Source organism: Indicator indicator, chromosome 11 (genome assembly GCF_027791375.1).
Source record: "Indicator indicator isolate 239-I01 chromosome 11, UM_Iind_1.1, whole genome shotgun sequence".
Classification (NCBI taxonomy): domain Eukaryota; kingdom Metazoa; phylum Chordata; class Aves; order Piciformes; family Indicatoridae; genus Indicator; species Indicator indicator.
In genome coordinates, this window is record NC_072020.1 from 10,622,368 (window position 1) to 10,649,190 (window position 26,823).

At 43.4% G+C, this 26,823-nt stretch overlaps 1 protein-coding gene across 2 annotated transcripts in view; it reads left to right on the forward strand.

Annotated features, from left to right (window-relative positions):
* HECW1 (HECT, C2 and WW domain containing E3 ubiquitin protein ligase 1) overlaps window positions 1–26,823 on the forward strand; it is a 183,295-nt gene that overhangs the window by 61,816 nt on the left and 94,656 nt on the right. For both annotated transcript variants that reach the window (XM_054384743.1, XM_054384744.1), the window contains exon 4: window positions 20,072–20,147. In XM_054384743.1, coding sequence (XP_054240718.1) covers window positions 20,072–20,147 — 76 coding nt within the window. The remainder of the gene's footprint in view (window positions 1–20,071; window positions 20,148–26,823) is intronic.

Sequence of the window (26,823 nt, forward strand, 5' to 3'; positions counted from 1 at the left end):
TGCTGGAGCTGGACACCATCCACGGAAGCAGCCATTGGGGTCCATCTGTCCTTCAGTCACCAGCTAATGAGTCTAGAGAAGAAGGCTGCGGGGAGACCTTCTCACTCTCTACAACTCCCTAAAAGGAGGTTGGAGTGAGGTGAGGGTGGGTCTCTTCTCCCTAGTATCAGCTGATAGAATGAGAGGAAATGGCCTGAAATTGTGCCAGGGCAGGTTTAGGTTGGAGATTACAAAGAATTTCTTTCCTGCTAGATTGGTCAGGCATTGGAACACGCTGCCCAGGGTGGTGGTGGAGTCATCTCTTGGAGGTGTTCAAGAAACATGTGGACATGGCACTTTGGAACATGGTTTAATGGCCATGGTGATCTTAGGTTGAAGGTTGGACTTTTTGAACTTAGAGGTCTCTTCTGACTGAAGCAATTCTGTGATAAGCATCACCACAATATGAATGAGTAAACAGTTTTCTTTGTAGAAAAGAATATTTTTTGCAACATCTGGAACATTCCTCTATTTGTCACTCTTCATTTATTAATGATGTTGTTACCTCTAATTCATCTTTATATCAGACATTGCAGAAAAACAATCTGAGTTACAGCAATTCTAGCAAAAGGAAAGTGTTTTCTTGCTGGTGTGAAAATTATTTAACCTGAATGTGGCTTTTTTGCAGTAAAGCAAAGCTGACATGAGAACAGCATGCAGAAAAAGAAGAGCCTTTTCCCCTGAGAGTTTATAGCCTAAAAAGATAAACTGAACGCATCACAATTAAAAGACAGTAAGTGGAGAATCAATGTTTTAGCCTCAGGACAAATGTCTTCCCTAAATTGAGGGCATTCAGTGGCTGTGTATTAGATGCAAAGAACCAGGGCTGATCGAACCTCTGGAGCTTTCACGCTGCAGTCTCTGCCTCATAGATCACGATGGCACATATCAAATACACTTAGCGTCGTGGGAGAAGCGATGTAAATTGGAGCTAATTATGGAAAGGGACCTTCTCTGGGCTGTGTTTGTGTGGAAATGCTGCCTCAGCTGGGATTCCCACAGCAGGAATTAGTGCTTGATAAGCTGCTGCCATTTGGTGGTGACGGATCATTCCTGAGGACTTCCTGCTGTAAACGTTTGCATTACGTGCTGTCACGTCAGAGCCTGGGCTGCTGGGGAGGGCTTGACAACGAAGCATCCTGCCCCATTTCCATCTATGTGCTGCAAGCCAGCATTCTGAGTGCACATGCAGGCAGCTGTTTCTCTTTCTTTCCAAAGGCTGGAATTAAGCTTCACAGCTGTATTTTCTGTTTCACTTCATGCCTTATTCTGTGATAGGTGAGTTTTAAAACTGTCTTGTGTTTCTGGGTCATCGTTATGTAATAAACCCAGCAGTCTGCTTTTGAGAGTGTAAGAATAATTACACCTAAGAAACGGAGGATAAAGAGGAAGCAGAAACTTCCAGTGTCTTCTGCACTGTTCAGCAATTGGGGTTAGAAAAATGTTTATGACAAACGCACTGTCAGACTGCTGCAATTAATCACAGCAGAGAATGCAAGCCAGCTACATCTTTAACAAGTGTAAGTGGTGTACCTCCGAGTGCTCAGCATCTCCAGGGAGGGAAGCATCATTTTTCTGGAGGCTGTGAGTGTGCTCAGGTGAGTGGGTATTTGTCAGGACTGAGCAAGAGAATCCCTTCTCCTCCTCTTGAGATGAGAAGTTGCCAGAGGTCCCCCGCCATGCAGCTGCCTTTGAATGCAAGGTAAGAAGTAGCATCATAGTGTGTCCTATATTCAACCTACCTGTGTTATACATCTCCTGTTTTGATTGCCTGCAAAGGAGACGGAGTCATTCAGGAGTGAAAAAGCCAAGGCAAAATGAGCAGGTGAAATGACTGGAAATACTCACTCAGCTGGAAGGAGGCATGGACTCCAGCAGTCAGATAGAGAGTGCTCTCTGCCAGAGTACAGTCCTTTTCCCTTGTAGAAAGGCATCTAACAGAAAATATATGTGCTAAGAAATGATTTCTGACAGAGACTGGATTCCACTGATTAACCATTAGAGGTGAATAATTATGAAAAAAACAGCTGATCTGTAAACTGTGGGAGGAAGGTGATCTGTGTACGCACAGAAGTGTCTGCCCATTTGGGGTTTTCACCTCACATGGTATTTCTTTCACAACAGCAGCAATGCTGTTCACATCCTACCTGCCTTCTGTGCTTATGTGTGGCAACAGGGGTAGGCAAACACCATGAAGCGGTAGAACAGGAGAACATAAGCTTTTGAATTTAAAGAAGCTCTTACACTGGTGTCCCCATCACAAGAAGAACATAGAACTGTTGGAGCGAGTCAGAAGAAGAGGAGGGCTGCAAGGGTGATCTGAAGGCTGGAGCACCTCTGCTATGAGCACAGGCTGAGGGAGTTGGGGTTGTTCAGCCTGGAGAAGAGAAGATACTGGGGGGACCTTAGAACTGCCTTTCAATACCTGAAGCAAGCCTACAGGAAAGCTGGAGAAGGACTTTTCATAAGAGTGTCTGGTGACAGGAATAGTTTTAAGCTGAGGGAAAGTAGGTTTAGACTGGATCTTAGGAAGAAGTTCTTCAGTACAAGGGTAGTGAGACTCTGGAATAGGTTGCCCAAAGTGGTTGTGGATACCCCCCTCCCAGGAGGTGTTCAAGGCCTGGCTCTTACAGTCCTGCTTCAGTCAAGGTGCAGAGTACATGCTGAAACCACACTGCCATTACTGGAAACGTTTAAGGATGTTCTTCCAAGCTAGCAGCATCTTTCAACATGGTATAGAACTAGCAAGCAGAGTCACTTCAGGCAGCATGTTCATTATGACAGATTGCAGATATGTCAATAGCTAAAGTGACAAATGGTCCATTTGATTTCTGTTCCATGTCTTATTATTGACTTTTTATCTCAGTGTGGTTCAAACTCCTACCACCACATATTCATAGCATTACACCACTTATGAGAGGCAAGTATACTCAGAATTTATTATATAACAAGCACAAATTGAGCAGGGGAGGTACAAACAATTTTCTTTGTGAACATCAGCATTGATTTCCTGAGCAGCAGCCCGTAACTCTCAACATAGTTATGTTCTTTTTATTCTTCCAAGCCAGGAGGAATGCCTCTGCTCTTCAGCACACAGCTGTTTGCACATTTAAATGTCATTTAATTTTGCATCTTTGTAATTTCTTGATCCATTTGTATGAGAGACAGAGGTGTCATCTATTTGATCATGGATGTTAGGAAGAAGCTCTTACTGTAAGAGTGGTGGAACACTGGAATAGGTTGCCTAGAGAGGTGGTGGAGGCCCTGTCCCTGGAGATGTTCAAGGTCAGACTTGATGGGGCTCTGAGCAGCCTGATTTAGTTGGAGATGTTCCTGCTTGTAGCAGGAATGGTTGGACTAGATGACCTTTCGAGGTCCCTTCCAGCTCAGTGCATTCTCTGACACTATGATCATAATGAAAGTTTAAATGCAAGCACCTAAGATTGTTTGGTGCCAAAATCAGAACGGATTGGAAAAAGCTTGCAACACAAGAACTAGGCCTAAAGTCCTCTTCTGTGCTTTTTCAGCACTAAATGACCTGCATATTTCACAGGCATAGTCAAGGACTCTACATCTAAGAGAGAAGGAAAAAGAGCCAGCAATGTGTGAAAGTTTGGATGCAGGGCAGGGAGTAACCACTTCTCTTGAACGTGGTGCTTGTCACCAAGGAGGGTGTGCTCAGCATGTTGGCCCTGCTGCTTTGAAACCATCTGCATGGTTGAGCAGCAGCTGGACACGTATTGCTGGTGCACTGAAAGGCAGTGCCCTTCTGCATCCTGTGGTGAATCTGGGTGGTACACTGCAGCACAAGAGAACTGGTCCTGCATATCAAACCTATCCCTGGCAGAGCAGCAGAGGAGGGCTGTGTGGTTGAGGTATGTGTCCTGTTCATCACACTGGAGAGTGGAACCTGACTGATCTGAAGTGGAAGTTGAGGAAGTCCTGACCTTGTCTTTAGTCCCCTGTTCCCAGTGCAGGCATGCTTAAACACTGGGCTTCACACATAAAAATAAAAGAGTGGTCAGGCATTGGAATAGGTTATCCAGAGAGGTGGTGGAGTCACTGACCTTGGAGATGTTCAAGAAAAGTGTAGACATGGCACTCTGGGACATGGTTTAATGGCTATGATGGTCTCAGGTTGATGGTTGGACTCAATAATCTTAGAGGTCTTTTCCAACCAAAACAATTCTAACATTTTATGATTCTATATCGCACTGTTGTAGGCATAGATGCAATGGATTTAAACAGGGGAGAGGTGACAAAAGAAAGAGCTGGCATCTGCTAAATTATTACTCAAAGTGATTATTTAAGAGTTCATCCATCAGTCTCTTTCCTCCTGCACTAACCTGCACGTGTGGTTGTGCAGTCAGAGGAACATCTGAGAACAGAACAAGAAGTAGGATAATGCTATCACTTGCAAAAGGTCCATTAAAATGTCATCTACTTCTCGCCCTCTCGTGGACTCTAATGAAGCAGTGCTAATTGTGGAGTTGCTAAGCCATCCCTAGGTATCACTGGTCAGAGCCTACTCTTCACTTTGCAGAGCAGTTGCACCAATCTGGGGCTTCTCCCTGCTGCCCTGGTTTCTTTGCACATGTTTCAAAGAAAACACTTGAGTCAAATTGAACTTCACTGGGTATCTGATCCTGTTTGAACTTCTAAATGTAGATTTTGAGTGGCTTAATTAGCAGACTTGCAGTGCAGCACAGAGTTGAAGTGAAGAAATAAAAAGCATGACAGATGGGAAGTGGAGTGATTTTATTTCAGCAACACTGAAAAGATCATTACACAAGCCATTTATTTGTTAATGGGTTCAATACGTGGCTGGTATTTCCCAGCCACTTGCTTTCTGAATGTCTCTTGTTATGGTCACATAATAGCCATACTAATAGTCTACACATCATATTACTCCCTTCTGGAGTTCAGTAAATTATGGAAAGATCAGTGATGGTTCAGCACACTGCACAGGTGTAATTGTCTATGCTTTGGTCATGTATGTTCTTAGATGCTGCCTCCTGCACTTGGTCAGATTAATGAAAAATAGCCCAGTTCCTGACATGATGCAGTGGGGCTGGGAGCAGATATTTTTGTTTTGTTGAAGGAGCAAGGAAGAAAAGATTTAGATCTTTGAAGTACATATCAGAGGTAAAGGTGGTAGACTTCTGAATGAAGCACTTCCTCTTTCCTCCCTTTTAGGAGTTACCTGCTCCGACAGGGCATGAATCTGATTGTGGGTGAACATCAGATAAATGAGTAGAGGCAGTTTAAGCTGCTCAACACACCTTTTCAGTGTCTGTCAGTTCAGAAGTTGCAAGAATGCTTGCCTTCATGTCCCTTTACAAAAGAAATTATTTCTGCCCTTTCCCCTTGAATTTATCAGTTTGATTTATTATTGCCAATCTTGCAAACATTGACCTAAGTCTCACTGGGTCTCTTCCAGGGGTCTGTTAGTGGATTCAAAATGAGAATGTTATCTTCTAGCCATTTGTTGTGTTCATTATTTGGGATAGCATTGCTTATACAGTCTTGATTTTTTAAAAACACACTTTTCAGTCAGGAAAAAATGGAACAGGAATGCTGCCAGGATGAATCCTCTCTAGCATCCAGCTAGTCCAACACCCACGACCATGGAAGCTACAAGAATCCTGCAGTGTATGGGCATGAAATCCTCTGGGTCAAATTGGGTATGCCTACACAACTGCCTGATGAGGTATAAAGAGGAGAGGGCTAGGGTTTGATTTTCTGTGCTCCATTATGTTATCCACATCAGGACTTTACTGGCCACAGCATTTTTTTCCAGCTGCTCTTTCTCTGTGTGCCCTGCATAGATATAGGAGCCAGCTGTTGTCAGAATTTGTCCCTTTTGTAAGTGGAGTGTTTGATGACTGCAAGTCCCTGCAGCAGGGAAAAAATTTGGGGTTTATCAGTTGTACACTTTCTCTGTTCCCACGGTAATTTTTTTTTCCTCCTTTAATTAGACCTTGGGGGCAGGGGAGGAAATCCTTGCTTTTCCCAATTTTGAATTTACTGTTGTTCAATTTGTTGTCTTCTACCATGTCCCAGGATTAGTGAAGAAGCTCTTGGTTTCCCATCTGCGTACCTGTTAGCACTGCTTATAGCTTCACCTTGTTTCCTTTTAGTTGTTCTTCTGAGGCCCTTCAGAAGCATGGGCATCAGGTGACACATGATTCTGATCTGCATCTTCTCTCACATAATTTTTAATACAAATTTTGTAAAACTTGCTAAAGCCAGACTGGCACCTGCACTGAACTCCTCTGAATGTGATCCTGCAATACTTTCCTTACTATTGCTGCCACTGACTGTAGTCCTTACTGGATTTTCAGTGATCAAGGATTTTCCAGCAGCCAGTGTTCTTAATATACCTTCCTTTTGTTTCCTTATCTGCTTTCCTCAGTCCTGGCAAGAAGAGGGGAATGAGAGGAGGATTTTGGAGAAAGTAATGTTACTGTACTATCACAATGTATGGCCCTTTACGAAAGTAATCAGTACTTAAAATTTCTCCTGAAATAATCCATACCTTCAGATAAACTATCTAAAATCAGCCCACAGGACTGTGCAGATGACTGAGTTGTTCTTACACACATTTATAGCTTGTAGATCATTTTGAATGTTTGTGTCTTAGCTCACAGGTTGTTTTGGTGGAAATACCCTAAACAGGTGAAGGAGCAGCACGTGGTGATGGAAAGCTAAGAGGTTTATCAACGCCCCAGCATGCTTCACTGCCTGCAAGTATCTGCCCTTTAGTGTAGTGTGCAGCAATGTTCTTCTCTGTCTGTCCATTTGCACATGCATGCAAGCCACTACTCTCTCTGGAGTACTCAGAGTGAACTAAGCACAACAATTCCAAGCATCTTTTATATATATATATATATTTTTTTTTTCCCCTGATTCTTCCCACATTTTAGATTTTTGATGCAGCTTGTAGATACAGACGGTTATGTTGGAGTACACTGCTTAAGGGGTACAGCAATTGCCCTCTACCCTGATGACAAGTAAGTTTACTTATTTACAGAATCACAAAATGTCCAGTTGGATGAGGCTTCAAAGGTCATCCACTCCAACCTTCAACCCAGCACTGAAGGGTCAACACTAAACCATATCCCTGCTTAAGCACCGCATGCTGCTTAAACACCTCCAGGGACGATGACTGCACCACAGCCCTTGGCAGATCATTGTAATGTTTGATAAGCCTCTCTGTGAAGTTTTCCTAATATCCAGCCTAACCCTCCCTTGGTGCATCTTGAAACTCTTTCCTCTAGTCCTGTCATTTGTCATCAAGGAGAAGAGGCTGCCCCCTTCTTGCTCCGACCTCACTTCAGGTAGTTGTACAGAGTGATGAGGTTTCTTCTCAGCCTCTTCTTCTCCAAACTGAACAACCCCAGCTCCCTCAGACACTCCTCATAGGTCACGTGCTCCAGGCCCTTCACAAGCCTCTTCTTTTCCAACTGGTAGCTTTTCTTCTCCTGTGTATTTCCCATTTTTCCTGTGATGATTTGGCTTCTAGGATTATGTTTCATCTGTATCTCAGGTATATCTTGGATTGCCTGTGCTTAAAATCTCACAAAACCAAAGTGATCCAAAAATACATCTACAATGTTACGTTGAGAAAAGGTTGTGGTTCAGAGACAGCTAAAGAAAGAAAGACTGAATCATTACAATTGGTATTCATCAAGAGGCAGACTTCATGCTTCATAGTTATCTTTTAGGTTTGCATTTCCTGGATTCTGAGAGCTCAACAGGATAATTGCATTCTCTTAACATAGTTTTGCTGATAGGATACAGTTATACAATATTGCATCCTTCTCTAAATAATTCTTGCTATAAGTATTGCTTGTATGAAGGATTAAGAACAAAAGAGGTTGAAGTGGGTACATGGATGTAGGTCAGTATGTTATATATCAGCAGATGTGCATAAGAATATTTTTAAATAGAATTTTGAGCCCTTTGTTCATTTTTAATCCTTGAATCTCTGGAGAAACGTTTTCTACTTCCATTAAATATCTGAGGGGATTTTTTTCCCCAGCTAGCTAGTTGAGTTCTGAGACAAGCACATTTCCATCCATAATGGAAGCATGAGCCCCTCCCCACTTGATATCTCCAGTTTAAAAGCAGGCTTCAGTTCTTACATCTGTAAAGTCTGGAAAGCAACTAAGTTGCTCTTACACAACTGCCTTTTTAACTCAGTGGGTCTGTTTTTTATTTGCACCAAGGCCCTTTTTGTCCTTATGGTGAGCACAAGTGTAAACCACATTCATTAAACCATATGTTGATATTCTTAGCAAAGGACCACCAGCATTGCTCACGCTACCAAACTAACCCAGGGCAATTGTTAACATTTACTTCACAGAATGTGTAATGGACTCTATTTCAGGGACCAACACGTTGATGACCTTTTGTCTAGCAGACTATGACTGTACTAGGACTCCTAGGTGAAGTGTTTGAGGGCACCCAATATCCGTTACCATAACATTCAGCAATGGCAGCAGCAACAGCCCAGCTCTGCTCTCCTGGCATTGCCCATCACCACTCACGCAGGTGCAGGCAAGTGAGCAGGGGCATGCCTGCTCAGGGAAGGAAGCAAGGGGTGAGCTGTTTGCCTGGCAGAGGACAGGAATGTGTCTGGTGAGGATGAGTGGGAGATGTTTTCTGCAGAAGGCGCCTGCTTTCACAAGAGCATGTTTGGCAGCTGGGGAGCAGAGGACATGAAGTTTGCATGGAGGTGGGAGCCACTTCTCTTCCATGAGTACTGGGTAAGGATGATGTGGGTGGTGTGTGTAGCATGGGGTATGAACCTCTGCATTGTCTTGCTCTGTTCCACAGAATGGTTTCCTAGGGTTGACTGAAGCATTTGAGATGAATTCTTCACTGATTCACATCAAAACTGGCACATGCAACAGAAAACACCCCTTTTGCTGATAAGATGTGACGTATTTATTAAGATCTACAAGAATGATGTCACTATGCACCCTGTAGTTAATGATTTTGCTGCAGTGACAGTACTCCTGCATTTAGTTGACATCCCTTTCCCCTCATGTCATATTTAATGACTTCATGTTCAGGCATCTTTTGCATCCAATATGCAGAAGGCCAAATCCTTCATGAAGCTTTCTGTGATGACCAAATTACTGTAGTGAATTCAGCTATTGTTAGAGATCAGATTTTGTAAATGCTTCCACCTCCCCTTCCCCTGCAAAGTCTTGAGTTTGCTGTAACACCCCACCACAGTCATTTTCAGTATGAGTCTGGACCCTGCTTTCTTCTTTCTTCAAACTGCTCATTGACATTACAGATGAGGAGTAGCAAAGACAGAGCTGGATTTGTTTAGTCTTAAGAGAAGTCTTAGGTGGGATGTTACTCATGCCTTTACCTCATGGGAGATGGTAGAGAAGAAGGAGGCAGACACTTTTCGCAGTGCATGATGAAATGACAGCAGGCCACAGACACAAATTGCAACAAGAGACATTCTGATTAGACCCCATGAATTATTTTTGTCTCAAGACAATTGTCAAACATTAGAACAGGTTGTCCAGAGAGCTTGTGAGATTTTCATTCTTGGAGATACCCAAGGCTGAACTAGATAGGGCTGTGAGTAGCCTGCTCTAACTTGGTCCTACTTGGACTCAAAGGACCAGATGACTTCAAGACATCTCTTCCAATGTTGATTATTCTATGGTAGCTTGATTACAATTAGTATTCCACCAGCCCACTTCACTCAGGAAGGCTGTTGACTTTTAAAACCTACTCCTCTAGAAAGCAGCAACCTAAGAAAAACAAGACAGCAAATGCTGGAGCTGTAGCCAGCAGTAACAAAACAGGAATACAAAGCAAATTAAAACAAGGAAAACGTAAAAAACAACCACCCAAAGAAACACTGAGTGTGAGCTGAGGCTGCATTAATTGACTGTAGATACTGTAAAAGGAGAAGATATTCTTTTTTTGTTCTCAGCTTTACCCTTTCTATACCATCAAGACTAGACAAATGCTCTGTGGAGCAAACTTTTATTAGCAATTCAGCAAGATAAAGGGACATTTGAAGTAGAAGAGGTACTTCTGTACTTTTAAAATCAGACTGTAAATCTCTGCAGTCACCTCATTTCTGCCAAAAGTAGGATCCAAGGTTGAAAATAAAGGGTGGTAACTCACTTCTGGAAATAATGGCATTCATAGGGAATTTTATTTGGGGTATTCATTTAGAAGAATAGGCATTGTTCACTGCCTTGCTGCTGCTTCTATGATGTAAAGGATCATTGACTCAGTTCCCCTGTCCAGACACTTTGAGAACTAGACTAATGCAGTGAGCCCTCCTTCAGACACAGCTCAGCTGAAAGATGTGATTGTCTCTCATGCATGCCAGTGTTACTTGTCTACTTGTCCCAACCAAACTGCATTAAGAGAGTGAGGAGTTTCTGAAGCTCTAATGAAGGCTGCCTGGAAGTACAAACTGCTGTCTAACACAGTTTCCCACCTTCTAAAGACATTGTGGATGTGTCAGGGTTTAGAGCCTTTCCACTACATATGCCCTATGTTTTGATAGCTGTCATCGCTTTGTAGTGCAAAAAATCATAGAATCATAGAATGGTCTGGATTAGAAGAGACCTCCAAAGGTCATCTAATCCAACACCCTCTGCAGTGAGCAGGGACATCCCCAACTAGATCAGATTGTCCAGAGCCCTGTTGATCCTCATTTTGAATGTCTTCAGGGATGGGCCCCCAACCACCTCCCTGGGCAAACTGTTCCAGTGTTCCACTACCCTCATGGTAAAGAACTTGTACCTGACAACCAATCTAAATCTTCTCTATTGTAGCAGAGGTGTCCAACCCCCTGATCATTCCTGTGGCCCTCCTTTGGACCCGCTCCATCAGGTCCATGTCCTTCCTGTATTGAGGGCTCCAGACCTGGACACAGTACTCCAGGGGTGAGGTCTCACCAGAGCAAAGTGGCAGAATCACCTCTCTCCGACTTGCTGGCCATGCTTCTTTTAATGCATCCCAGAATGTGATTGGCTTTCTGGGCTTGCAAGCACACACTGCCTTATCATGTCCAGCTTCTCATCCACCAGCATCCCCAAGTGTTTTTTTACAGGGCTACTTTCTATCACCTCATCCCCCAGCCCGTATTGGTAATGAGGATTGGTCTGGCTCAGGTGCAGGACCCTGCACTTGCTCTTATTGAACCTCATGAGGTTCACCTGGGCCAGCTCTCCAGCTTGTCCAGGTCGCTCTGGATGACATCCTGTCCCTCTGGTGTAGCAGCAGCACCACTCAGCTTGGTGTCATCTGCAAACTTGCTGATGGTGCACTCGATCCCACTGTCTGTATCATTGATAAAAATATTAAACAGCGCAGGTCCCACTATGGACCCCTGAGGGACAGCACTTGTCACTGCTCTCTGTCTGGGCTTCAAGCCATTGAGCAGTGCAAGTCTACTTCTGTCAGGGTGCTGGGGGTGTTCATATGTTTCAGTTGCTGGGACCAGCCTCCCCTGGGACTCCCACCCCTACCATCTCATGGCAAGGGCCCAGGGAATATGTCTCAGCTCAACCAGGAGCCTCGAGGCTCTACCAGAGCCGTGTTATGTGTCTGTCCCTGCCCCTGTCTCCTGGATGGAGCTGATACCTGCACTGCAGTGAGCTGCCGTCCTGGATGGAGCCCTCAGCCCTGTGTCAGAACCTGTGATGCTGACCTCAGCATCACACAGCAGAACTGTGCTCTTCTGTTCCCTGCACAAACCATGAGTCAAGGAACCATGAGCCTGTGCTTTGCCTGAAATGCTGGGGGGTTTCCAGCTCCAAAAACACTTTAAAGGACACAAAACACAAAGGATACAATTGGAAATAGGATTTTATTTTGTTTTATGTTGTTTTGTGCTATTTTATGCTATTTTTTGTAATGTTATTTTAGGTTATTTTTTAAACCTGTTTTAATGACCTGCTGCAAGCTTGCACTGAGTAAAACTGCCCAAGAAAGCCAGGGCATGAGTGATGGCTTGGAGGTGCCAGAGCATCAGGAAGCCCTGACTGTGCTAAATGCTACAGAGCAAAGAATCAACTCCTGGGGAAGCCAAGAAAGCTTCACTATCCTGGGAATCTAGAAAGCTTCCTCCTCCTGGATGTGCATCCCAAAGGTCACCTTTGTGGAGCACAAGTGACAGCTTCTGCTTTCCGGGAGTCTAGAGAGCTTGCTGCCTCTGGATGGATGGCCCAAAGGCCACCTCTGTGGAGCATGAGTGCCAGGTTCCCTCCCCTGAGTCTAGAAAGCTTGCCTCCTCCTGGATGGGCGGCCCGAAGGCCACCTGTGGAGCACAAGAGTTCCCTCCCTGTCCTGCCAGTGTAGAAGTCTGCTCCCTCTGGAGGGGTGGCCCAAAGGCCACCTTTGTGGAGCGGCCCAAAGGCCACCTGTGGAGCACAAGAGTTCCCTCCCTGTCCTGCCAGTGTAGAAGTCTGCTCCCTCTGGAGGGGTGGCCCAAAGGCCACCTTTGGGGAGAGCGGCCCAAAGGCCACCTGTGGAGCACAAGAGTTCCCTCCCTGTCCTGCCAGTGCAGAAATCTTGCTCCCTCTGGAGGGGTGGCCCAAAGGCCACCTTTGGGGAGCGGCCCAAAGGCCACCTGTGGAGCACAAGAGTTCCCTCCCTGTCCTGCCAGTGTAGAAATCTTGCTCCCTCTGGAGGGGCGGCCCGAAGGCCACCTTTGGAGGACAAGCAACAGCAACCTGGCTAGCTAGAGTGGTCTAGAGAGCTTTCTGTCCCTGGCCTGGCCAAGGGGCTGGAGAGAAGGCAAAAAACCCTGGGGACACTTAATAGTCCCTTGTGAGGGAAAAAAAGCCTTCCTCCCCTAGCTGCAGGGCATGAGAGGCCATCTGCCTGGTGCATGAGCACAGGCAGTAACCCAGCCTGAAGGGACCGGAGGAGCCCTGGCAAGTGGTGATGCTCAATGCTACAGAGGAAGGCAAAAAACCCCCAGGGACCAGTGCCAATGTGCCCCGGGGGGAAAAATTCCTTCCTGACCCCAGTGCTGGCGATCGGCTACTCCCTGAGCATGTGAGCAAGACCTGCTTCCTCCTGCCACAGGCTTGTCATGCCTCCCAGGAGATGCCCAAGCCCTCTTCTCCCTCAACCTGGCAGTTGGTGGTTCTCATCTCCTGCAGCCTGGTCTAGCCTCTGGTCTTTGTCCCTCAAACCTCACCAAGTGGTTCCACCTGTTCCTCCTGGACGTCCTGCGGGCCGGGTCTGTCAGCAGACACAGGAGGACGCTCCCTTTTATACTGTCTGGTGGCATCTCCCTGCCGTTGCCAGGTGGTGGCCCTGTGACGTAGGCGGAGGCCCTGTGACATCAGGTGACAGCTCCCCGTGCCCAGCCCTGCCCTCCAGTGCCCTGCCCAGCGCCCCTCTGCCCAGCATCCTTCAGAGGAAGCCTTCCCTGAGGCAGTCCTTGTGTGCAGGGTGCCCAGGGAGCTTTCCCTGCCCCTGGTGGCCACTTGGCACAGCTGCTGGATATCCCTGATACATTCTCTGCTGCTAGGCTTCAAGGATGTGCCTCATGCTGTTACTTTTCTCTCAGGCTGTGGCAGGAACCACCCCTGCAGCCAGCTGCTCCTCAGCTCTTGAAGATGGGCTAGAAGGACATATTTAGTCAGTCTCCTCTACTGAGGGAGCAGTCAGTGCGTAAAAGCCATGAGAAACTTGGCTGTGCAGGGTGACAGGATGGGCAGGAGATCACAGAGTCATAGAATCAGGGCAGAAAGGACCCCTGAGATCATCAAGTCTGTTTCACCCACTCCACAAAGTCTGTCACTACACCAGGTCCCCAAGCCCTTTAGTTTGACCAGCAGGTCACAGCTCAGCCATGGTGGTCTTTTACCTTCCTTGCCCAGTTTCTTACACCTGGGAATTGAGATCTCTTGTGCTCTATAGAGAGCATCCTTAAAGAACTGCCAGCTCCATTCCACCTCCTTGTCCCTGAGGGCCATTTCCCACAGGGTCCTGTTTACTGACTCCTTGGAGAGCTGTTAGTTTGCTTTCCTAAAATGTAGAGTCCTAACTATGCTTCTCATGGGCTTCATACCCCTTAGGACAGTGAACTGCACTAGTGCATGATCACTGCAGCCCAGGCTGCCTTTGACTTTGACATCCCTGATGACTTCACTTGCATTTGTGACCAACAGGTCCAATAACATATCCCTTCATGTAGGGCTGTTCATTTCTTGTCTTAAGAAGTTGTCATCTGGGCACTCTAGGAGCCTCCTGGATAGCCTACATCTAGCCATGCTTCTTTTCCAACAGATGTTGGGGTGGTTAAAATTGCCCAGCAGGCCGAGAGCCTGTGATCACAATGTCTCCTCAAGCTGGAGTAAGGTGGCTTCATTAATAGGCTTTGCTTGATCAGGCAGCCTGTAGTAGACTCCTACCACAAGGCTCCATTTGTTGTCCCGATCCCTAATACCTACCCATAAGCTTTAGACCTGCTCATGGATATTCTTTAGTGACAACTCTTCACACTCTATTCCCCTCTTTACATAGAAGGCAACACCTCCACCCCTTCTTTCTCTCCTGTCCCTTCTGAACAGCTTGTAGCCATTGATAGCCACGCTCCAGTCATAGGATTCATCCCACTGAGTTTCCATAACTGTCACTATGTCATAGCTTTCCTGTAGCATGGTAGCTTCCAGCTCCTTCTGTTTGTTGCCCATGATGTGTCCTCCTTTCACAGTTTGTCCCTTGCATTTTAGTGTGCCCTGTCTTCCCACAATGTGGAAGAAGTCAAGTGATAGAACGGAAGCATGTATTCAGTCTGTGTTCGAGTCCATTTTTTTTCAAACACTGGTTCTTTTGAAGTGCAGCACTTGAGAGGAAATGTGAGTATTCTCCCACTTGCAGACCTGCTGAGGATTTTGCTCTCTAGGAGAACAATAAGATATGAAGTGTGAACTTGGGATCATGTCTTGGGTTCTTTCACTGGGGAAAGATGCCTTACTGCTGAGCTGTGGAAAACACAAGCCTTTTCCTGCTTGCTTAGAGAGTTGTCCCAAAGGTAAGAGTTCAGTGAAATCAGGAAGGCAACCGTAAAAGGCAACAGAAGCGTTAAGGGAGAATAGCTTTCTCAAGATCTCTTTGTGACACCTGTACCATATGCACACAGGTCTGTAAAGCAATTGCTCTGGGCTGATTTAAACTGACAGCAGCAAAGCTGTGCAGGGCAGAAACTGGTCCTCTGCCCTTGCATCGTGCTGGGCAGTTTGGGACCTGTTCTTATACCTCAGATGAACTAAGGGATGCAAACAGATGAAAGAAGACATAAGCTTCTGCTTTTCTTCCTGACCATTGAATTCAGGCTGTTAACCTTATTTATTTGGCTTTAAATCTGAGTGCAAACTTAGTGCTCTGGAAGAGCAGGGAACAGAGAACTGGAGCTTGAAGCACAGTGCAGGCGGTTACTGGACAGATTGTCTTTTGTCCCAGTTCTGCAACTCCACGTTGTTAACTCTGACACATCTAGCAATAGTTTTTCTGTTTGCTGATGCACAATTTGGGACTGAATTGAGGCTATTTTTGACTTATGATTTGCATCAAGCACAGGTCACAGCCTTCCCTTTGGGCAATGCTCCTGTCTATTATTTTTCATTCTCAGAGCCATTCCATACAAATAAATACTTTGCTGCTCTACTTCTGTAGTTTTGTTTTCTTTCATTGTAGACTTCTTTCTTCAATACAGATTTGGTTAGCAGCACTTGGAAGCGTGAGCTTCTCTGAATACTTTGATGTGTTCTTAGGTCTGCTGTTTGAAAGAGAAGCTCCTGGCAAGAACTTTGCCAGGTTAAAGCACCAATTTAATCTGCATTAAATATTACTGTAGTTGCACACTCTGCTGTTAGTGTATAACAGTCTAGGATTTAATTAGCACCTTTCAAAATTGGAACTTGATCGGTCTGAGCATGACATCACGTCCATGATGTTCACTGTATGAAGTCAACAAATGCAAAACCAAATAGTGCAGCACTTTTAAAAATATCACTGCACTTTTCTGGTTTTGGCCCAGGTGAGTACACAAAGACTCAAAGCTAAGCATATTTTTCTTTTTCTCATAAGTAGAAGAAACACCTGGTTTACGAAATCTTACTCTTTGCTGACAGCCAAAGAATTTTCTGTATCAGTAGCTTCTGCTGCAAAAGAGTGATAATGTTTAATGATCATAACTGATATAAATTATCTCACATCAGTCTCAGGGGCTCCTGTGAAGCCTGCCTCCTTTCTCATTCAGGGTCACATAACTCCTCTCCAGCATTTGCAGGAACTACTCACAAGGAAAAGTGATACTAGGACAAGACACTATTATTTTTAGCTCTCAGTCAGTTCCTGTCTTCTTTTTACTCTTCACTGAAAAAAATAAAAAAAGAAAAGTGCTACTACACATGGACCTTTTCCTGAGCTCTGCAGGTCCAGAGAGGCCTGGATCTGGTCTCAAGTACCTTCCTGTATTTTGCAGGTAACCATTACAGGTTCTGGCATTTGTCTTTTGCCATGCTTCAGAGGTTGGGAATCTCTGTAGCAGACCAGAAAATTTTACAGTGTATGTGTACCGGAAGTACCAAAACGTCTCTCACTCCTGAGTGCTGCACTCCCATCAATGGCAATGCACTGGCCCTGATTACAGGCAAGGAAAACAAAAGGAGGTTTTAATCTGATTCAGGAAACCTTCAGTTTTCCTGGAGATTCAGTTTGGCTTGAAGTTGTACCTAACTTCTCATCTCTTCATGTTTAGGTGTAACAGAAACATGTAAAAGAAGCGTATTCACCCTGCTTTGTATCAGCAGGACTTGTCAAATCATTGGGCTGGGCTGCACAATGTGCAAACATGATATTGAAAACTAAAAATATTGAACTAATTCAGACTGAGCTCTTACTTCAAGGGCATAAAAGAGCAACAAAGTTGTTTAGGGGAAATCACGTTTGTTCCTTTTCAAGCCAAGGACTTCAAGCCCATAGGATGTCAAGTGATGAGATGAATGTTGTCTTCCTGTCAGCTAACCATGTTTTAAGTGGCAGTTCAGAAGACAGAGGGTTTTTTGCCTTCTGATGACTACATTCAAGGTTTACTTATAGTGACAAAGCTCCCAACATAATTATATTGTAGCCACTAAAATCAGTCTGAATTTCTTTCACGATAAATGGTGAGCAGGAAGAATATGACCCAGGCACTTCCTTATCTCTTATCTCAAGACACTAAGAATCCCATTTGGTGTGGTGGCTGGCGAGTGGTGGTGACCATGTGCCCTCTTTCGTCATGCCCTGCATCAAGATCTGTTAGCTTTGTCCTCACTGCTGGGGACAGTCTGGTATTGCAGCAGAAAACAGTAATTCCGAACTGCGGCAAATAGCTATTTTCATTTTCAGAAAGTCAGACTTAATGTCAGGGGATTTGATTCCCTTCCTCCCCCACTGTTCTCTCTGACTCCTTGAAAAGCCAATATGAAAGTGTAATTGTTTCCCTGGCCTTCCTCATATCCTTCCCTGGGTACCTCCATGCATAATCAATTGCTCCTTCCCTTCAGAGAGGACATCTGTCTGCTCTTGAGCCCCCTCTGACATGTGCCCTGCCCTGCCTGAGGACCTGTGTCATGGGTGAGAAGGTGCAGTATTTATGTGGGAAGGATGGCAGGCCAGTGCCACCAGGCCACCAGAGAATGGGGAGAACAAGTTTGGAATAGAAGAGCTGTACAGGAGGCATTGGGCTCAGTTGTATGAAGTCTTTAATGGCACATACCCTATGTCTCAGCCCAACAGTAAGTGCCTCTCTTCCTTAGCCTTTCTGCTGTGCTTTTCCTTTCTCAGCTGCCTGGATGGGAAGGTGGTGTGGTGTGTTTCAGATAATTAAGATTAGGTGCTAGTTGTGACGGAAATGCCTAGCATCCTGATGGAGCATTGCCTCCCACAGAGGTACACTGGGACAAACTAAGGGTTACATCATGTGTTTAGGCTGGTTTGTAAACCCCATGATTGTGTGTCTGAGGGGCGAGCACTTAACGGGATGGTGTGGGGTATACCTGCTGCACAGGATCCTTTAGCAGCAAACACATTTATTTTTCTGTTGTTTCATTTATAGAGCTGGACCTTTTTGACTTTCTTTGTATAATGCCAAGCTTTGCTGATGCAGTTTTGGCCTTGTTGGAAATTCTTTGCCTACATCAGGATTCGTGACACTACTCTGGTATAACTCTCTCAGTACAGTTTCACTAATGTAGATATGGCCCCAAAAGGACCATCTAATAGCAAAATATATTTAAGTTTTGAACAGGCTGGTCTTTTCAAGGCCTCATCATATCCATCCAGTCTGTTCAAAGCATAGACTGTTAAACTCTTCATGCTGATTTCCTGGCAGATCTGAAAGCCCCAGAGAAACGTCTAAGGACTGGAAAAAAGCACGTTTTGCTAATGTGTGCATATCTAGGTTGGTTGGCTCAGTTACTGTCCTGGACAAAACCATGAAAAGACCACAAGTGGGAAGCATTAAAGAATAATGTGAAATAAATGCTAGGCAGTGACACTATGAAAAATACATCTTGACAAGGAAATGTCACTGTTTCTTGGTAGGATCACAGCTTTGGCTGCTAAAGGTTACTGAATTCTTGTCATGAAATTCTCATAGACATGGAAAAGCTGATTTAGATACATCTCCAGAAGTCAGTGGGGGCTTCAGTAAATGTATTAAGACCTGCTTAGCTGAGAAGGCCAAAAGTACAGTTGCAAGTAATTAGATATTTCTATTGGAAGCTGCTCACAGTCCTGCTCTACCCAATTTAAATAGCTTGTAAGAAACAAAATGAGTGTGACAAAGAATCACGTCCAACAGAGCACATTTTTTAAATGATGACACCCAAATTCACCCTGTGTATTTATGATCTAGGCTTTATCTGTGTCTCGACCAGCCAGCTGTGTTTTGTTGCTTAATCCCTACTGGCTGGGCTGCTGTGCTCCCTTGCCCAGGTTTTGCACTCTCTGGGGGCAAAGAGCAGCTTGTTTTGTAAGTTAAGCTTGAATACACAATATTTAATATACTGAGCAATGAGTCACAGCTGAGTGGGACTTCAGTTACTGTTTCCTGGCAGAAATTGGAATTTGACTGCATAAATGCTCTTTTTAGTTTTTTTCCCTGGAAGCTGAACTGCAAAAGTGGTGAGGAGCTGCAGCTTCCCAGGAGCAGAGCAGCACTTGGTTTGCAACTCCAGAGTTGGTGGGAGGTAGAAACAGTAGCTCCACCTCTCTGTTGGCCTTGGAGCCTGGCTTCTGATGGCATCTCCTTTGCTCTGGTCACGGAAGCAGCAGTAAAAATTGTTGATGATAGGTTCCTCCCGGTACCCCAGACACTGGCTTGAAGATGTTCTTGCTTCCCAGTTCTGATCATGGCCACAAAGTAGCCTAGGTCCTAAGTTGCACAACAGCAAGGCCACCAGTAAACTCAGTGAAGCAAAGACTGACATTAAAACCTAGACTGTGGAGTACAAAAGGTCATCTTTAGAAATTATTTCTTTCCTGATCTTCCTCAATGCTTATTGTAATCATAAGTCACAGCTGGGTTTTGCACAGGGTATTACTAAGCTCTTGGAAGTCTTTCTTACATGTATGTAATAAACTTTCTGAAACAAGTTTTTCTACACTAGTAATATGATGTTATAAACCCAGAAGCTGTTTTAAAGGTGAGGGCCACATCCTCATTCTTATGCACTATTTTTATCTCCTGGTTAGTAAACAGTTCTTTTTTGGGTGAAGAATTGCTTTATTAAAATCACAGTAGTATTTTTGTACCATTCTGTTTTCTTAAGGAAAATCTCCAGGAAGGGGTGACTTAGGTCACTAGTGCTTAAACGATTACCTAGATAAAAACACTGCTTTGATTAATGGTCATGTCATTGATTCTTAGTTATAAAACTAAGACTCTCTAAAAAAGACAGTTACTGAACAGTTTGTCTGTTCAAGAGTTACTGGATACTACTCTCTCTCAATATTATTTTTCTTCCAGCAGATTTTTAAAAGCATCACCAATGAAGATTCAATCCAGGGACAAGGAAGTCGGAGACTGATAAGCTTTTCATTGTCAGGTAAGTCACTGTGGATGCAAAGGCTTTAAGCCCAGTACCTCTGTATGTATGTATGTATATTTGTGTACATTTGTACATATTTATGCACAAGTTCTTGCCTATTACTCTAGAAATGACACAGAAATAGAGAATTAGAGTCTATGATTACTGCCAGTCTCTTCCTTCCTAATGAGAGTTATGTGCTGAAGTGTTTTGTTCGAGTTTTGGGGCCTTGTTAGATGCTATATATATAAGTCATAGGAAGCAAGATAAAGGCATGCAGTTTACTTACAGAGCAAAACATGATTTGTGGTAGCCCTCTGTTTCATGGAATATAGGGAATGGAATATCCAAAGGAATGTATGTCTGGACCTGAGGGAGATCCATGTACTGTGGTGCACAAGCTTGTCTGTATTGCTCAGCAGTAACTCTCAGACTTCTTGAGCCAGAAGTCTGCTCTCACTCCTCTAAATTTTCTGCAGAACGTTCAGCCTCATTACTTGGCATGTCACTGCAGGCTTTAAAGGCTAAATATGGTTCCATGAAGCAGCTACGAACCATTTGATCTGACTTTGCTAAAAACAGTCTGTAAATCACTCCTGCAGAAAAAAATCCTTTTGTCAAGAGGGAGTAGTTGTGAGTAAGGTTCTCATTTTGGAGTTTTGTGCTTGCTCCTTGGTTTCCATTTTTTTTATCTCCTGGAAGACAAAAATGAAGCCGAATTCGACTTGGAAATTCTTTGAGGAAATAGAACAGAGAAAAAAAAGTTACCCTAATTCAAAATTTTTACAAGCATAGGCCTTGCTGTCTGAAGTCCTGCATACAGATAAGCATTTCATGACATGATTGGTTTGGCTGTGTGGTTTATTTCAGGCTTCTCTCTAAGCTGTGTTGATGTCAGTTATGACTTCCATAGCTCTGTAATAGTAAGAGTCAGTGCTTTTCCAAATTAGGTGACCAGTGTGGTTCTTGAGAGGCGATGTTTGCTATGTGGCAGGTTGGACTGGCATTAGGTGGGGCACTCTTAACTCATTACTTGCTTTTGCTGGGTTGGACACTGGGAACCTACTCAGTCATAGAATCATAGAATCATAAAATCATAGAATCATAGAATCAGCCAGGTTGGAAGAGACCTCCAGGATCATCCAGTCCAACCTATCACCCAGCCCTATCCAATCAGTCACATTGTTTTGATAAAAGCACGGGTTTAGTTCAACAAAAATGAATAAGTAGAGTATTTTTTTCATGTCCATAAATCATTTTAAAATGTTACCCAGAATTGGTAATTTTTATTCTCTTTTTAATTTTCATGGATTCTTTGGCCTAGTAGACCAAGAGATGTCAAGAGTAATAATTTGTGAGACTGCTAAATAATGATGTCTCAGCGGGCCTTTTTATTAACTAAATTATCTAATTTATGGCTTGGCTCAAAGAATACAAAGACCATCCCCCATAATACATGTGGGAGATCTTATTCTAGAGGTTCACAAGCAATTCATTTGCATTTATATCAAAACCATGTTAACACCATCATCACAGTTAGGTATTTGAAAAGCTTTGAGCTCACAGCCATTTTATCAAAAAGCTTTGACATCGAAATAGGTCAATTGCGGTATTTCGGAATTTAAAAGATTAACACATCATAAGAGTTTATTTATTGCCTTCTTACATAGTCAACACCAAAAATTGTCTCTCAAAGTACAATTACTGCTATTTCTATAACCCTGTTATGCTGGGTAATAAAATGCAAATCAGCCCAGACCTTCCAGAGGCCCTGAAATGAACTGAGATTCCTTTCCATTTGCACTAATATTACAGCAATAAACTCTCTATTGTCATGAGTCCTCTCAGCTCACAGAGCCTTCTCCTTTTCAATATCTCTGGTTTGGCAGTGTCATTACTTAAAAGCTGTTTTTCTAAATTATGGTTATTTTAGTTGCTATTGAAAAAAGGAAGGAAGGAAAGAGAGGAAGGGAGAAAAGAGAATAAGGGAAGAAAGAGAGGGAGGAAGGAAAGGAAGGGAGGAAGGAAGGAAGGAAAGGAAGGAAGGAAGGAGGAAGGAAGAAAGGATGAAAAACAAAACAAGGTCTAAGAACATTAACCTGTCTGGAGACCATTGCAGTAGACACTGCACCAACTCAGAGCCATCTTGCTGCAAGCAGTTTGTCATCTAAAGAATGCAAGAAGAGCTATGCCTATTACCATCTCAATTTCTTAAAAGAAAACAAAAATAGAATGGGAGAGAAAAATCTCCAAGTAGGCCAAATCCCAAGAAATGCTGAGCAGTATCAGTCCATTTCAGCTGGCTGGTATTGCTTGCTCCACTGCCTAGATACCCCAGTAGACCCTATGTTAAAATCAACTGTGCAGAAAGAGTTTCTTTCTAAATGCTGCTGGCAAAAGTGCTTTATTCTTTCTGTCAATTTATTGAGTATTTGGTTGGACAAAATTCAACTGGTTTCACTGGAAGTTTTGCCTGAGAAAAGATTTCTGGATTGAACAAGAAAACCAAACTGTATAAACTCATGCTTCAAGGCAAAAGGAGATCTCTAGCTTCTTGAGAACAGAAATAGCTGAGAGTTTGCATTACATCAGTAGGAGGTTTGTTTTCTTCATATATACTTCTTTGGAGACTGGAAGTTGGTCCTGTGAAAGGTTAGTTCAGATTAATAGGTTCATTAGCAACACTGATATCTCCAATATGGTAATTTCCCATGATTAAGCTTCTTAATCGTTTATATGGTGACTGTTTTATTATAGCTTTCATTATTTCAAATACCAAGAGAAGTACTTGTAAGCCTAATTTAGCTAGATTAAACAGAGTCTTTCAGGAAAGCCATGCAGCCACTTTGCATTTACTTTCCAACGTGACTTTTCTGCTGTTACCAGCGAATGTCACGCCTCTGATAAGGCAGCTGAGAGTGTCAGAGAGCTCTCGCATGAAGTATGGAGAGAAGAAATGTGCTAAGCTTCCCAAGATGTACCAAACATGATTGGAGGTTCATGCTTTAGCATCAGGATGACACATTCACTGAAAGTCCCTCAAATGATTCTGTTGGCTGGTATATTTAGGAAGTGTTATCATGAGGTTTTCATGGCATGCCTCCTAGCTATATGCTGCATCAAGTAACTTTTCTCAGGCTATTCTCATATTTCACACATGTGTTTGCAGACTTCTTGTTTATAAGTGTTCTTGTGAAACAAATGACTAGAAGACCTGGATATTTCACAAATGTTCAGGCATTTATCCTCATAACAGTTCCTAGAGAAACATTGCTCTAGGAATGTCCCTAACCCTAGTCATTTTTGGGTGGCTTTCAGACCAGACATTCAGGTAGTATCAATTAGTTTACAGAAGTCAGAATATAAATCACAACTGAAAAAAAGGATTACCTCTGTTAAAGGTCACTTTGACAATAATAGTTGCCATGAAATGAATGGTTAGAATGCAGATACACAGTACACTTTATCTTCCAACCATTTTTTTTATATATAACCTAGTGACTGACTTTATAACAGGAGTTACAAAAATTTCTCTTGTCCATAGGTGAGAGGCAGCGCTTTTGTGCCTCTTGGTGAATCTTGAGCAAGCAGAGTTTTGTTGTTCTTTCTGTGAAGCCACCAGTTTATCTTAGGTAGTGTATGTGAATGCTACCCTCTAAGATAGATCCTGCTTGTTCTGATCAAGCTCTGCAAAGTGCACTCTATAGAAGAACCAGTGAGAGGTTAGCACCCTGGCAGTGACCATATCTCATGAGCAGTCAGCCCAGATACCAGCCCTGTCCAAGTACAGTTCTTTTTCAGTGTCAGAACCTGAGGTGACAGCTCTTTGGGAATTTACAAAGAAAAACTGAAGGCAAATGTCAGAGAAGTCCATCAACATCCTAATTAGCAACTCTTTTGTGGTGATGGATGATGAAGATGACTTATTGTGCCTTGATACATAAATTCTGAGGATTTCAGTAAGATGACAGTAGTTTTTCTTTGCCATTAATGAGCAGATCATAGAGACAATACATGTCATTTTGGTATTCATCGAGCTAAATCACAATCTAAATTGACTGTGGTCTTTCCACTGATCTTTTGGTCCTGATAACTTTCTAGTGCTTCATTACTTATGCTTTTAGATATGTTTTGGGCATGCCTGCCCTAACTCAGGATGTCAATATCTTCTCAGAGGATGAGGTAGCTTATGAAGAAAATGTATAATTTCCTGATTCTGAGAACAGAAGGTTGGTCTGCTCAATAAGAAAAACGTGAATTCAGTGAGCTGACCACAGAATTTCTGGGGCTTACTGTTCTCTCCCACAAGTGTCATTGTAGCTAACTGCAAGACATCTATTCATCTCAGTTGAATAGTGCTTGGAAACATAAAGGACATTCACTCTGGTTGTCCTTTGCTGCAAGGAGTTTACTAACTGTATTAGAATATCAGTGTCAGTTTCTCAAAGCTAGTAGCTCTGCTACTCATTAGTCTTTGATCATTCTGCTCATTTGTAGACTCTGTCTACTCAAGTGAAGTATGCAGCATCAAGAGAATGGATGGACTTAGTCTTCTTGAGACACATTTATAAACTGTGCAGAATAGCCTTGGGAATTTCTAGCAAAGTTCTTCCTCAGATGTTGGCAAAAGCTTCCCATCCCTGGGACAGAACAGCTTCAGACTTCTTCAACTTACTACTGACAGATTGATGACTAAACTAAATGTAATTTAGGAACAGACTGCTCCAGACTGGTTCTTGCTCTGATTCTCCATCCTTTGCTGTCATGCTCCTACACGGAGCAGGGAACTGGATTCTGCCACTCTGCTTTGGTGAGAATTCATTTTGAGTGCTGTGTCCAGCTGTGGGATCCTCAACACAAGAGGGATGTGAACCTGTTGGAGCAGATCCAGAGAAGGGGCACAGAGATGATCAGAGTGCTGGAGCACCTATCCTGTGAAGGCAGGTTGGGAGAGTTGAGGCTGTTCAGCCTGGAAAAGAGAAAGGTCCAAGGAGACATTAGAGCTATGTTTCAATATCGGAAGGGGACCTACAGGAAGGCTGGGGACAGACTGTTTAGGAGGGCTTGTAGTGATAGGATGAGGGGGAATGATTTTAAACTAGAGCAGGGTAGATTTATGTTGCATATAAGGCAGAAGTTCTTTACAATGAGAGTGGTAAAATACTGGAACAGGTTGTCCAGAGCTGTAGTTGAGGCCCCATCTCTGGAGACATTCAAGATCAGACTCAGTGTGGCCCTGGGCAGCCTGATCTAGTTGGAGGTGTCCCTGCTGGCTGTGGGGGAGTTGGACAAGATGACCTTTGAGGGTCTCTTCCAACCCAATGCAATTTGCGAATCTGTAAAGTTGGAACAAATTCATAATTCACTTGGGGACAGCAGTCAGTATAAGCCATTTTTTCTGCAGTGAAGTAAGCCTAGAGGAATTAGGGTGCAGGCACTTAACTATTAATGAAAGTCAGCAGCAGTCACAGTCTGTGGTCTCTGTGTCTCCACCTGGATTCCTTCCTTCTGTCATCGTTCGTGAGAGCTGTCCTGACATCATTAAACTGTTAGACATACATAACCTTTTTTACTCTGAAGTGTGATTTATGAGGGAGTGGAAAGTTGACATATGGTGTATTGATAAGATTTTTTAAGAGGCTGGATGAGGACACACCTTTGCAACGCATTGCTGCATTATCTTGGTAGCGTTTCCTCATATGCTCCAGAAATGCACTGTAAAACTACAGTGTGCAGCAAGGCACATCTAAGCCTTCTGCAACTCACTGGTTTCACCAACATTTTAAATTCACTCTCAAACCATTGCTTGAATATTTAGTATCTTCAGAACCCTCCTTTTTTGTTTGTTTGTTTGTTAGACAACACAGATAAGAAAGGAATATTTTCATTTGAGGAAACAGAATAGTTTGAACTCTTCTACTGCAGTGTTCTACAGCAGTGGCAAGAGAGTACCTAAGCCTTTGGTTACAATGAGTTACAGCATCTGTAAATTCCACTTCAAATGAAATGGGTTTCTCATGGATATCTGCAGATGCCAATGCAGCTTTATTCAGAGCTTGTGCATTTCTGATGCTCTGTTTTTCACAGTGCTGAGGATTTGTGGTGAGATATGCAAGTATAACTGCAATGTTTGTCCTTGAGAAAGCTATTTCTGCTCTCCCTCTGTGTGCTTTGGACATTAAAAATTGAAGTTTCTAACTGACGTTTTTACACAATTTGTTACGTTATGCAACTTAAGCAAGAAAATTGCACAAATAGAATGTCCTGTTTATTCATAGCTAAATTACTTTTTCCCATCCATATAAAAAAAATTAGACTAACTAAGGCTAGGAGTACCTTCACCTTCATGGCTGTGATGAAGTCCCATAATTGGAAAGTGACTGGTAGGTCATCATAAAATGTATGTTCTTTATGATACATAATATATAATATAGATAATCGAGTGCTAGTTCTTTTTTCTCTATCATTAGACCATTTCTTTGCACAGTGGTACCCAAAGGTTATGCAGTCTCTCTTTGAAGGAAAAAAAAAAATCAGAAATGCACACAGCAATAAATATTTCAGTTTCAGAATCTTTTGAGGAAACATCAGAGAGAAGGAAAATAAGATCCCGGAGGTCTTTCTCTCCTCTCGTACGTTCACAGCCTGACACTGTTGAGCTGCTGGGGCTTGTCATTCATAGTGCTTTTGCAGT